Genomic DNA, 14164 nt, shown 5'->3' with positions numbered 1-14164 from the left:
TTTCAGAGCTTTAAAGTGCTGATCACCATCCACTTGAGATATTATTCTAAAAATCTTTGACCATTTGAACTAACCCTTTAATGTCTATTGGCGGTTTAGAAGACAACTGTATAGCAATTTAGTAGCAAACCACAGGTAAAGGTGAGATGTAGAAATCTTGTCATAGTGGGCTGATGACCTTGTCACTAATCACTTGGTATGTACCATGGCTACAGTTATGGACAGTATACAGCATCTATAATTGAGTTTGCTGGGTTGCATGTGTGGATATTTGCACCCACAATTGCGCATATGCACACAGAAACTTAGTGCCTTAAGTATTGCAAGCCCTTTAGGCATTTAATCACATGCAAGATATCAATTACAGATCTCTACAATTCAATTTTCACTTGTTAAAATATTAATTGTTAATATCAGCAATGATATCACTACCAGTGAAAATGCAAACTTTTGATATCTGCAATTAAGTTTTCACTGGTAAAAACGTTAACTGTATGCTTACGGTTATCATGAGGTCCTAATTTTTTTAATGAATACTGCAAATTAAATCTGTTTAAATATGATTGTAATTGTCACGTTTATGCAAATCCTACACTCATGTATGGTATCATGTATAATATCAAGACCTTGATGGATAATGCAACAAAAAACACAAATGGTGTGATTTTACAATCATTACAACAAAACCTGACAATATTCGCCCTTGCGGTGTCCACATATGTACACTGCACAGCAATGTTCAATCATCCTTCTGAGATGGCAGGTTATGCACCAAAATATTCTAAAATAAGTGTGCAGTCTCCTATCCTTTTTTTTTTTTTTTTTTTTTTCACCCTTTGCGCTGCCCACCTGTCCATGTTTAACCACAATGGTGTGGTCTGTGGAACAACATTGCTCCCCTCAGTAAAGAAACTATGTCGCCATAAATGTTTCTTTATTCTTTTTTTTTTAACTTTTTTTTATGACTGTTTTCTAATTGTGCTTAGGTCTGTCATCACATTGACATTTTGTTAATCGAAATATCGTTACTGTAATGCAGAAAATATATAACTGCACATAATGTTGTGAGAAATGTGGAGTGTAAACCTCTGTTCCATTATGCCATTGCATAACATGACACAATCTACAAAACGTTCTTATATGCAAACATAGGTAACACATTATAATAACTTTCACTACCAGCTTACATTATAGAAGACCATTACTTTATATTCATTCAAATAGTTAGATATGTCATTAAACACTGAGAATATATTATATTTACATTGAATAAATGTTGCAAGTATATTATATGCCATACATATATACATTGTTTGTTAATGAAAGTTACAGTAAAGTGTCACCCAGAATCAAATAAACATTCATGAGACTGCACAACGTCACACGCACAGAAAAGCAAGTAAACAACAAACAAACAAACAAACAGAACAAAGTTATAAAGCTCTTTCCCCAAATGGGAAATCGTTGTCATCAACTTTGGATTCAGCAGTGAGTTCAACTCAGAAGGCAAAGAGAGAACTCTTATGCACCGTACAAAAATACTATGTGTAAAAACGAATCAGTCATTTTCAAAGTCTGTCCATCCTGACTGCCCCTCTTTGATAATTCTGTCCTGGTATTTGCATCAGTTTTATTTTCCATAAAACATCTCCAGAAGAAGTTCCTCCATGTTGACCGCACCGATGACAGGTTTGAAGAAGAGACCAGCCACCATGTTGGCGTTGATGGATCTCAGCATGGAGAGTGTGAGGAAGAGTTTGGCGAATCTTGCACTGTCCCCACGGTGAATCATTTTGACATATTCATTAAGTGCCTGGTTCGCCTCGCTCTGCAGAGCCTGGATGTGATGTTGACACTGCAGCCCTACAACATCTACGAAGGAGAGAAGGAAAGGGACTTGTTACGTGCAGTACCTGAAAGACCTGAGGTTGCTGAGGTGTCCTTGAGGAAGATGACACTTACTGATTACCCTCATAAAACTCATATATTTTCATATACTGTAGGCTATTCATATTTGGATATACATGAACTTTGTGTAACAATGTTTAATAATAATGACAAAGTTATTGTACACTGTTATTAAATATATATATATATATATATATATATATATATATATATACAAATTCTTTCAAAAAATATTTTTTATTTTTAATATTTTTTTCTTTTTTAATTATTAATAATTTTAAAGAGTAGAAACAACAATAATAATAATAATAATAATAATGATAATATATAACTGGATGTAAATAAAGTTTGTTTGACATTGTTTAATGTTAATGACTTAGTTATTCTACAAATGTTATGTTTTTAATTGTTTAGAATTCTTTAAAAAGTAGACACAACAACAACAACAAAAACGACAACAACAACAACAATAATAATAATAATAATAATTGGATACATGAACTTTGTTTAACATTAATGACTTATTACATTTATTGTAAAATGTTACCCTATTTTATTTTCATGTATATACTGTTAATTTCAACAATTAGACAATATAACATAATAATAATAATAATAATAATAATAATAATAATAATAATTGAAAGTACATGAAGTTTGTTTGACACTGTTTAATGTTAATGACTTCTTGAAGTTTTTTTATTGTTTTTCCTTTTTTTATTATAATTGGACGTACATTAACTTTAACTTTGTTTACTATTAATATTATTTATAATTTTACATTTTAAATTAATACATTTGACAGGTAGAAAATAATAACAGTAAAAATAGGATGAACATAAACTTTGTTAAACATTTTGTTTATAACTTTTAAATTAAAAATTGAATAAAATGTATTTTCACAAGTAGCTAAACACTGTAATAATAATTATAATAATAATGACTAAATGATTGCATTTCAACCTTTAAGTTATGCAAAACAAAGCATGTTTGATGCTGTCCTAATTCAGGTATGACAGGCAGCATGACTCACCTGGGTTGAATAGAATGGCTCCTTTCAAATACGCGTACTCCTTAGTGCTTATATCAAGTCCCCAGCATTTCCTCAGAAACATTTTAATACCCTGAACATCTGTCAACGCCACTCCCGCATTCACAGTACTCTGGTTCTCCTGTTTGTCCTGTCCGCTGGTTAAAATCCGCTGCAACATACTCGGCTCGGGCGCCTCCGTGGTCTCAAAGTCGATCCTGTCCTGCGCCATCCCGAGCACCAGCAGAGGCGCCCAGCTGCTCCGCACCAGCGTGTGCTGGTCATCCACCGGCAGCTCCCGAAAGCATGGCACGTTCATAACGAACTTCAGGGTCTTCACCAGAACCGCGGAGGCGGCTTTGCACGTGGTCTGAGGGGACCGCAGGGAGACCTTCCTCTTGGATCCGCACGCACAAGAGTGCATGGAGACGGCGAGCCTCGGGGTCCTGGGCTGGTTCCCAAGTTGCGCAGACTGACTGTCGTTCTTTAAAATGCTGTACAAGATGCTGTTTTGTCTTCTCTCGCTGCTGCAGTGGCAACTGCTGTCAAAGTGAGCCATGCTGCTCGTGCTGCGGGTACTGTTATCGTTTCGTTGTTGAAACTATGTTGAGTTTTACGCTTGGAGACGTCCATGCACGGTTGAGGTTTGCGTCTTCCCTTCCACTGACTTGTCAAATAATTTAGAGTTTTTAAAGAGCCCAGGACGCCTCCCACTGTCTTTTTCTGATATGCACATAGAGGACGCTATAGTCCCTGTACGTCCCTGTATTTTATTGATTTATTTATTTACCCTAATAGAACAATTCACCAATAATAGATTGTTTTCATAAATAGATATTTATTCAGTATTGTTGCAAAAGAAAGATATCAGACAATTAATTAAAAGAATATTCCATTCAATACAAGTTATGAGGATAACCACACACACACACACACACACACAAGGTTTGACTCCTCCCACCAATACTTAAAAAAGAGCAAACATTGAGGTTACATTGAGGAAGTTGGGGCAATTTTTGAAGCTTTAAAGGCAGAAATGTGATGCTCATAATTTTATAAAAGCAATTACATGAATCCTTCTGTTAAAACTTGTGTATTATTTTAGCTGTAAAGTTGTTTAATTTGTAATTTTTACAGTCATCTGAGGGTTTACGGCATTATGTTGTTAACAGGAATGAAAACTGGATTTAACTCTACATGGTAAAGGTTAGCAAGCTATTTTATCACACTTAAATGATGTAGTATGTTCACATAATAGTAATAATAGTCTAGTGGCGATACTTTTGAAACAGTATTTTTACACTGACCAAATGGCCCCATTCACTTCGTCACTGTAACCCAGATTTCTGCTTTTCTTAAAGAAAAGGAGAGACGAGTCTAAATGATTTTTTTTTTTTTTTTTTATATTACTTTAAAATGCAACCGAATAAGACTGTGACTGGCCCATTCCATGTCTGCATTACCAGTGATTTGTATGAGAAGCAATTGTTTTGCCTAGAGGTAGGCTATTTATCTACTCATTTCTGAGCACCGTGACAGGGGACAGTAGGAGCTACCTCAGTTTGACATCAGTCCCTATCTAGCCTTGTCTAGTTTGACAGTTTCACAGTAACATGATGTGTATGCCCCTTTCTTCTAAAGATCCTGTAATAATGTATTATTTTTGTTTTGTTCAGGGTCCAGGGTCATTTGTATTGTGCACTGCGTTCCAGATTTGTCTGAGTCAGACGAGGGTGTACTGATGTCATTGCTCTCCTGAAGAAGAATATAAAAGCATATTGATTTGCTGCCTGTATGGAAAGTCATATCAAGGCGGCACCACACCTGATGCTGAATAGCCGAAGGACAAGCCCATGGTAGAAGTAATGAAAGCATTAGAATATTGTGCAGCAAGAGACAACTTGCACAATTGATCTATTTGAAAAATAAATGTTTTTTACCATTTACATCATAGAGCAACACACACGAACATGTACTCACACGCATGATTTTGGATCCAACTAAGCTTCTGTTCAAGGTCAGCAGGTCTAATTGTCAGTTTCTACATATGTTTCTCTCCTACCTGTCTTCGTATATGAAATTAGAACCGTATTTTCCTGAAGGCTTTGGGTCATGTTCTGTTTAGTGAGTTTGAGGGCCAAAGCTTACATCAGCATCCCCAATCCACGCACATATACACACACTCTGTCTCTAGACTTATGGGTTATATTGTTTGTCAGTAACTGTACGATGGACATATAAAAAGTTGCTCTATAATCACAAGGCTAGTGTTTATGTCATGTCGCTGTTTGACCATAACATGCCAAATCAGCCAAATTTCAGATATGTGCCTGACTGAATTTTTGGATTTTGTCAGATAAACATAACCCTCTGATGGTCTTCATAAATGAGCCCTGGTCATTTTTGACCGGAAAGAGCAAAGGTGTAACTATTTGTATTTATTTTATTTTATTTATTTATTTTGATGATGATGATGATGGTAATGATACCATTTCTTCCCTAAAGAAATAACAATAAAATTATGCACTTCTTTGGGGATTTTATGCTATTTTGATCTTATTTACATGTAAATTTCTTCATTTTACCATTAATTTGCATATGCAAATAAGCACATTTTTTAAACTTTACTACAGTAAGAACCTGCACTTTTATAAGTTGAAACATGAAGAAAATATGAGAATGTGACATATATTGGAGGCAGATTGCTGCTTTGATGTTTTTTTTTTTTCTTCTTCACAAGTTATGCATTTGGATATATATTTAGACATTGTCAAACTATTGTTTGTCAAATTTTTGCATTTTAAAATTGATTTGAAGTGTCAGTTTTTGCAGTTAACAGAATTTAACTGCAAAATTGTGAAAATTCAATTAGAATATAAAACAAGATTCAGAGTGAACATTTTGCAATTTCAAACATTCTATAGCAAAAACAGCAAATAATGAACAGCAATAATGTAAAAAAAAAAAAAAAAAGGTAAACAATAAAAAACAGTAAGTACAGTAAAGAATGATGCAATGTCTTTATGCATTCTTGTGTCCATGGCAGTGTGTAGTTATGTTGGCATGGACCCTGCAGATGCATTTTTGTGCAAACAATGCTGGTTTTAATGTCTCTTGGGATACAGTACACACCCTTTTTTTACTGTGTGTCTGTCTGTGTGTGTGTGTGTGTGTTTGTGTGTGTATGTAAGTTCTGCATTGTGTGTGTGTTATTGTCTCACCCCCTCATTTATGAGCGTGTGTGTGTTTAGCAGTGTGGCTGATTTATTGTTTTTATTTTACAAATAATAATAATAAAAAAGCTCTGTGTTGTTTAGTCTCACCAGTTCATTTTTGTGTTTGTGTAAGTGTGTGTTTGAGTGGGTATGTATGTTTTGCACTCTGGATGTTTCATAGTCTCACCTTTTAATTTTTGTGTGTATTTTTTTCTGCATTGTGGCTGATTTATTGATTGTATCTGACAGATTTAAAAAAAATTGCTCTGTGTTATAGTCTTTACCATTCATTTTCAATGGTCAATCAATTCTGACGGTGAAGACCAAAGGTTTTTTGACAGCCACTTAGACTTATTGAATTATGCCCAATTTTATTTATTTATTTTTTTTGTATGATCAGATGGCAAGTGTAGGAAGTATTGTTTGGGTTGTTTTTCCAAAGTTGGAGTTCCTAAAACTCCAGAAGTGATATACTTTCCTTTTTGTAAATTTCTTTTTAAGGCCCTATATGGTTAAATCCCAAAGATATGGGGCTCTCAATGTGGCTCCATCTGTAAATTGTTAAATTTGACCTATTTTCAATGGTCGAAAACCAAATGTGGGTCACATGAAGCTAGTTTTTCTTGTCCAATAAAACAAAGGTCTGAAGTAAAATAATGTTAAAACTAGAAACTTACCTTTATTTATTCACATAAAAATAATAATATTATTATTATATATTTGATATGTCTACATTTATTATGTTAGGGTTAGGGTTTAGGAGGGCATTTGGGCCCTTTGCAGGTTAGGGTTTGATTGGGTAATTTATATTGTGTCATATTTCCTGCAAAATGTTTATTTTATTGATGCAATTGCAACAATGCTGTGTTCGAAATGTATGCTTAGCTAGCTGAAAGTGGGCATTTAACTGTAGCTCAATAATTTTGTAAGGCCTACACATAGTTCTGCATCTCTCGATTGAGGTACTTTTAGGCCTGGTGACTCTTGGTGTGAGCAGCCTCAGAGACATGGGTTTTGGTCCTGTGGGGATCAGGAAGTAATCACATAATCAATGACGTGTGCAATTTGGAGGTTGTATTTTTTACTACACTGATGGTTAGGTTCAGGGTTGGGGGTTGAATTAGAGGGTAGAGCTAATAAAATATGCATTACTTTTGACTTATAATTTATGACTAAAAATACAACTTGCTTTTGGTGCCCCTCTGTGGACATTTCAACAGGAAACTTGAGCTCACACGTGCCCATACGTTCAACAACACTTCCAACTTTGGCCACTGGGGGCAGTGATTCCAATTTCGGTAAGCGCAGACAGCGCTAACAATTCATATTGTTAACTGTGTTTAAGCATAAATTGCTTAAAATAATAATATCATATAAACACATTCACCTTTGGACAGATTACTTTTATTAGGATATGGAAAAGACAGCATTGAACTTTCTGAAACAGTGTTTCTTTCTTCAAAGCACTTAAAAGTTCGGAGTGAATCTTTTTAGAAGGTGTAAATAGCACCTGCCACACACTATTTGTACTCCAATAGTCTTGGTGGAAACACAGAAAATGAAGACAGACTGCACTTCTAGTGTCACTGCAGTGGTGTGTAATGACTGGGTAAATGTGCTTTTATCATGCGGATGACCCAGGGTTCGAATCCACCTTTAGTCCCACTTTTTTCCCATCCTGTTTCCTGTCTCCACTCTTAATATTTCCTTTAATACTACTTGTTGATAGAAAGGTTTGATCCAGGTAAAATCAACCATGGTTTTATTACATGGTTTAGTAATATTGCAGTAACCATGTTTTTGCGGAATCCATAGTTTTAATGCAATTAACAATGATATTACTAAATGGTGTAAATATAGTAACCATGTTTCATTTTGTGGTGACTATGACTTTACTATAAAATTCCATGGTAATACTATGGTTACTTTAGTTAAACCATGGTTAATGTTTGTAAAGGAAGGTTAGGGTTAGGTTAAGGGGTAGGGGTTGGTGTAGGGTGTCTGTGGGACTCTAAATAAACACAATAAACACACTGCAGTGATGCACCTATACTGTATGCTAGTAATTAGAGGTGCATATAGCATCTAACACTATTTGCACTTAGTGCAAAGATGCTTTTTTCTCTTTTAACACAAATAGCCTCTGCCTTAAAAGATGTGCTGCACACTTTAAATTGAAGAATAACCATCAGAACTGTTTGAATTTCGAGTTCATCAGAAGCCAGAGTTACTGGATTTCCAATCATGGTTCCCTTCATTGCAAGGTCATGGTCAAGCTCGATGATTTGTGGTGTGTGTGTGTGTGTGTGTGTGTGTGTTTACAGTGTACCTCTGTGTGTCCACATCTGTGCTTATGCTTAACCTTGCAACTGTTTCTGGTTTCTACATTCATCCAAATTTAACAGACTGATATGCATGGATCATGATGTCAAACACATTTGTGGCTATATATATATATATATATATATATATATATATATATATATATATATATTGAAAGTGAATGGTGACCGACACTGTCAGTCTCTAACATTCTGTCTAACATCTTTTGTGTCCCACAGAATACAGAAGGTCACACAAGTTTGGAACAACATGAGGGTAGGGAAATGATGACAGAATATTAAATTATGGCTGAGCTATCAATTTAAAGGGGTAGTTCACCCAAAAATGGAAATTCTCTCAACATTTACTCACCCTCATACCATCCCAGATGTGTATGACTTCCTTTCTTATGCAGAATTATTTCTTATGCCTCCCTTCACTGACAAGCATAAACAGAAGACAGAAACAGCCCACCAGTTTGTCATGACCCAGCAAGAATAAGAACTTTTCAACAGAAACCTTGAAAAGAATAAAAAAGCTCTTTTCTCTGTTTTACTTGTTGGTTTTCATTATCCTTATTTTTTTCCCCTCTGTATTTGTAAATGTATTAGCCTTTTTTATACTTTGTGCAACTGTAATGTCACAACACATTAGACTGATGAAATGAATGACATGGTGTGAGAAACAATGTAGCCTTGTTTTCTTTCAAAACATGCACTACAAAGAAGAAAGTAATTTTTTACAAAAAATCATTTATATGAACTTTCTTGTGCAAATTGTTCCTGCTGTGTTGTTGTGTTCTGAAAAGTTCTGTCTGTTACTATAGTAACTAACTCAAATTTCTTCCTGTCTGCCTCTGTGACTTTACCCATAAAGTGATATGGCCTTGCGTCAAAGAGAGTTACAAATTGAATACTTTTTCATGGGCTTCTGTCATTCTGTCTGTTGCTTTAAGAGGTATAGGAGAGGAAATTAATTTGACACGCTGGTGTGCATGCTTACTCATGAGTGTGTGTATGTGTGTAACAAGAAAATGGCCTTAATATCTAATACAAATTTTCATGTTTTATTGTTTCACAAACAAGCTTTTTACTGACAGGAGTGTATGAGATAGAATGAATCTGGCAGTTGAACTCACTGTCAATTTCTATTTAATTTAATACCTACTGTATTAGAAAAGTTTAAGTGAAACATTGGATTTAAAACAGACATCATTTTCAGAATTTCTTAAGATTTGGTATGTCCATCTTGCACTGATCTGACCTTTTGTACAAACCAAATTGACTCATTAAGATGGTCAGTGTTACAAATTTGCTTACACTGCAAAAAAAAATTATAATAATAATTTGTGAGTTTACAGTATATTCCTGGCTACTAGTTGCTGGGCGTTCACAGTATATTTTACAGTAGTAGTTCTACAATGTATTACAAATAAAAGACAACTGTATACTGTGACTTTGCAGTGAACAGGGCCAGTAAATTATTGCAATGTAGAAGTGGTGTGTTGTAATCACAGTGATCACTTGTATTTATTTATTATCTACAATATTTAGTTATTGTCACCATTGTTGAGTTATGTATGCTGAGTGTTGATATCTGTGCATGCTCATACTCCTAATAAAATCATACTAAACAAATGCAACATATGACTCCTGCATAAACATACAAATCATTCTATAAAATTCAGCCAAAGCATGCCCCTCCACATCCACCTTCCTGATTGTTCATTTTAAAATGTTCTTACTTCTTTATTTTGAATGGCACCAGATTGTGTATACTATACATTTTGATTAAACTCCTGAAAGGAGGGAACGAGACGTTGTGTCAAAAGTGACGCTATGGGAGCACCTCCTAGGGGTGGTGACTTTGAAACACTATACCATCATGGCAATTTGATTGGCTGGTGACACTTGGCGCTCCGCTTATGTTGACATCATCATGCCGCAGCCCAGCAACACACCTTCAGGAGAGTGTATTTCAGCGTATCCCATAACATTGAAAAATCTGTTGCAGCGGCAAAGCTATGCAGCGTCTCGTTCTCTCCTTTAGGGAACCAAGTTAAGGAGAGTAATCGAGTTGTTCTGATACCCTGAATTGACTCGTTCAGTCATTGTACATGCGTAATTCCCTCACAGGGCAGAGCATGTGTAGTCTCTTAGCCTCATCTGACTCAAAAGGATGGAGAGAATGCCTACAGTGTAACAACCTGAGCCCTCAATGTGGTTGCCAGCACTTTGGTCACATAACCTTCCCTGGACTTAAGAATAGCCTAAGAACAGGCCTGGTCCGAACTCTAAGCAAGATTTTCTGACCAAAAAGGCCTGAAAGACCCCTAACACGTCTAGTAAGTAGCAGCACAGTCTTCAGTGAGAGTGTGTAAGCCATTTAATACCAGCGATTAGTCTCAAAACGGGAAAGTAGCCGTGCAAGAGGGTCTCAGCCATCTCGCATCACTCAGAAATCTACTGACCAGAGGGTGTTTGCCTACAGATAAGCCCACAGAGTGGTCATGAGTTGCCGCTCTGGCGGTGACGTAAACCTTGAGCTTGGATGGAGAGAGTCCTGTATCCAAATGTTCTTGCAGGAAAGAGTTTCGTCTGCACAGGGCACTCCTCCTTAGCAATTTTGATACATCACAACTGTAGTGTTGTCCATTCTAAATCAGCATGTGACTTCCTTGCACTTTTGATCAAAAGGTTTTCAGAGCCAACAGGACTGCTAACAGTTCAAGGCGATTTATCTGCCACGAAGTTTGTGCACCAGTCCAGGTGCCAAATGAGGGATGTTCATTGCACAGGGTTCCCCAGCCTGCATTGAATAACATTGTGACTGCTTATCTTGGCTAGTGTCACACTTTGCCTGTAAAACTCTGCTCTCCTCCAAATAGCTAGTGTGGCTATACAGCAATGCGTCACTAGGAGGCAAAGGTGACCGTGACACCAACTGTTGAGCTAGTACTGGAGAGGTCTCATCTTTAGAAAGCCTAGCGGGGCAATGATAGTTTCAGCAGCCATCAAACCCAGTTGTCATTAAAAGTGACGCAATCGCATGGTTCCATTAGGGCCGACATGGCTACCGAGTCCAGTTTAATTCCAAGGAAGGACACTTGCTGACTGGGCACCAATACAGTCTTTATCCAATTGACCCTGGGCCCCAACTGCTCCAAATGCATCAGCAACAATCAGTGGAATGCAGTCCACTCGAAGGCAAATCTCAAGAATGGTCTGTGACAAGGAGCAATCTGCACATGAAAGTAAGCATTTTTCAGATCAATTGTGACAAACCAATCCAGCATGAGACAGGATCGGTCTCTGAGTTACCATATTGAATGGAGACTTCATGACTTCATGTCCAATTCAAGGGTCTCTAGTCCAGTCTGGGCTGCAATCCACTACTCTTTTGGTGACCAGAAAATAATGGCTGTAGAAGCCTTTCTGCTCTTCGCCTGTCAGCACGCTCTCTATCGCATCTTTGGCAAGGAGAATCTGTACCTCTAAGAGTAGGATCGGCACGTCCCACACTGGTATAGTGGAGAAACTAACACTTTTGAAGCATGGTGGCTTCTTCATGAACTCAAGCACATATCCTGACTGAATCATGTTCAGTACCCAGCTGGAGACTCCTGGAAGACCCCACCATGCATACAAGTAGCGGGTCAGTGGACAAAATGGATTGAGTGCCGCGTATCCTCTGGAGGCGGTCGTCAGAATGACCAAGTTGGTTAAAGCTGGAAATTTGCACCATTTTGTTAATTTATTTGTGCCTTATGCAACTGCTGCAAGGTCTGCAAACTTTATATGAACACAATCAGACCCCATGAGCACTGCTTCAACGTGAGCTAGGCCAAAGCATAAAAGACGGCACTCGTGCCCTTTGAACACAGGGATGTATCGCTTACAAGGTGAAAAACACCTGCAAAACATTTGCTGTCTTTAAAAAGATGTTTCAGCAAGTGGCTCTCTTAGTCTCTTCAATTTTTTCTTTTTGAAGTGCAATGTAAACCCATTGCAAACATGGAAGTGCTTTTGAAGCAGTGCTTCTTTGCTGGTGCACACAGGGAGAAGAATAGAACTTGTTCTTGCTGACTGGGTGCAAAACGGACAGGGAAGCATTGGTTTAGGGGGTTTCGGGTTCCACATCACGAGAGATGTCTACATTTCCCTAAAAGGGGAATTCTGATGGCCCTGGGCTCTGGCTTATATGCCCACGATGACATCAGCATAGGCAGAGGGCAAAGCATCATCAGCCAATCAATATAGGGTTTCAAGGTCACCACCCCCTGGGAGTAATGAAAAATATTCAAGGCACTTGCGAATCTAAGCACAGCTTTGCTTTGACTCCTGTTATTTGGACAAGCAATGCTAAAGAAGAGTTGTTTGGTCAGTATGCACAACACCATGGTGAAAGCCAAATACACTGTATCAGCACAAATACGTCATACCAACAAGCATGCGTTGGAGGGTTGATGATCTGGGCTTGTTTTGTAGCCAAAGGACATGCACACCTTGCAATCATCAATTCGACTGTGAACTCCTTTTCATACCAAAGTATTCTACAGAGAAATGTGAGGTCACTGCCAAAGCTTGGGTTAAATTATGTGATGTAAAAGGGCAATGACCCTTGGAGCACCAGCAAATCAACAGCTAAAGGACTAGAACAGGAAAGAATGACGCCATTCAAATGGACATGTCAAAGTCCAGAGGTAAGGCCAAATTGGGATGGCATAAGCAAATTAAAGACTTATTGGCAACACACGGCGGTTGATCCTGATATGGCTTCTTGTTGAAATATTCTCGTTGGCCAGGCAAAGATAAATAAAATAATTGGTTGTAGTGTGTTAAAAATGTAAGTTCAATATAAAATTCAATTCAATTTTTGCAATATCACACACAGTTGTGTGCACATATTGTTGTGTTTTTAATACATGGTTAGTTTGGGTCACTGTTATTTTATCAAGTAGGAAGTGCTGTGACCAGGTGTAGCCTACTTCCCTAAAGTCAAGATCAAACTCACCTTGGGATGACGTTTCATTCTTTTCACATTATATTTAGTATGGATAATAGTTGAATAGAGACTGCTCCCCTCACTTGTGTTCTTCATTGTATTTTCTGTCTTTTTTGCCATTGAAATGCAAGTGCCAGCTTTACAGGTAACACACAGAGGTTGCGCTACAAATATGTGACAGACTGAGTTGTACAATTTCCATCATGGTCTATTTCATCCGTCATATTAGTTTAAATGTCCCTGATACGTAGTAAATTTGATTTTGTCCCAATATAGTCAACAGTTTCAGTTAGAAATGACTTTGCGTAGTAAACGTGAGTCTGAGAGCAGCAGAGCACGTCTGGCAAATGGCGATCTCTTTCCCGCACACACATACAGCACGGGCGCGTGGACGAGAGAGTTAAAAAAGTACTTTGAAATAGTGCGCGCTGCTGATCTCAGCCAGAATAATCACACGTCAGGACATACACGCGTGAAAACTGATGCGCAGTTTCAAATACAAAGAATGCATGATAGTACTAACTATAGAGAGCGCATCAATATGAAGACAAAGCCAAATCCCAGACATTTAGAGGCAATTTTGAAATCCTGGCCGGATGCTTTTTTCAGATCTGAAAAAGAGGACATGTCTGGGGAAAAGAGGACGTATGGTCATCCAATGTTACTGTGGCAAGGAGGAGGGCAG

At 37.4% G+C, this 14164-nt stretch overlaps 1 protein-coding gene across 1 annotated transcript; it reads right to left on the bottom strand.

Annotated features, from left to right (window-relative positions):
* Nucleotides 1–318: 318 nt before the first annotated feature.
* LOC127427610 (nuclear receptor subfamily 0 group B member 1-like) lies at nt 319–3591 on the bottom strand. The gene is made up of 2 exons (XM_051675293.1): nt 2942–3591; nt 319–1872 (listed from the first exon to the last, which is right to left on the bottom strand). Exons 1-2 carry the CDS (start codon nt 3495–3497, stop codon nt 1631–1633), a joined length of 798 nt encoding a protein of 265 aa, XP_051531253.1. The 5' UTR covers nt 3498–3591; the 3' UTR covers nt 319–1630.
* Nucleotides 3592–14164: the final 10573 nt, after the last annotated feature.

This window comes from Myxocyprinus asiaticus, chromosome 37 (assembly GCF_019703515.2).
Source record: "Myxocyprinus asiaticus isolate MX2 ecotype Aquarium Trade chromosome 37, UBuf_Myxa_2, whole genome shotgun sequence".
In the NCBI taxonomy this organism is placed as follows: domain Eukaryota; kingdom Metazoa; phylum Chordata; class Actinopteri; order Cypriniformes; family Catostomidae; genus Myxocyprinus; species Myxocyprinus asiaticus.
Note: the sequence above shows the minus strand (reverse complement) of the source record. Positions and strands in the feature narration are given on the sequence as shown.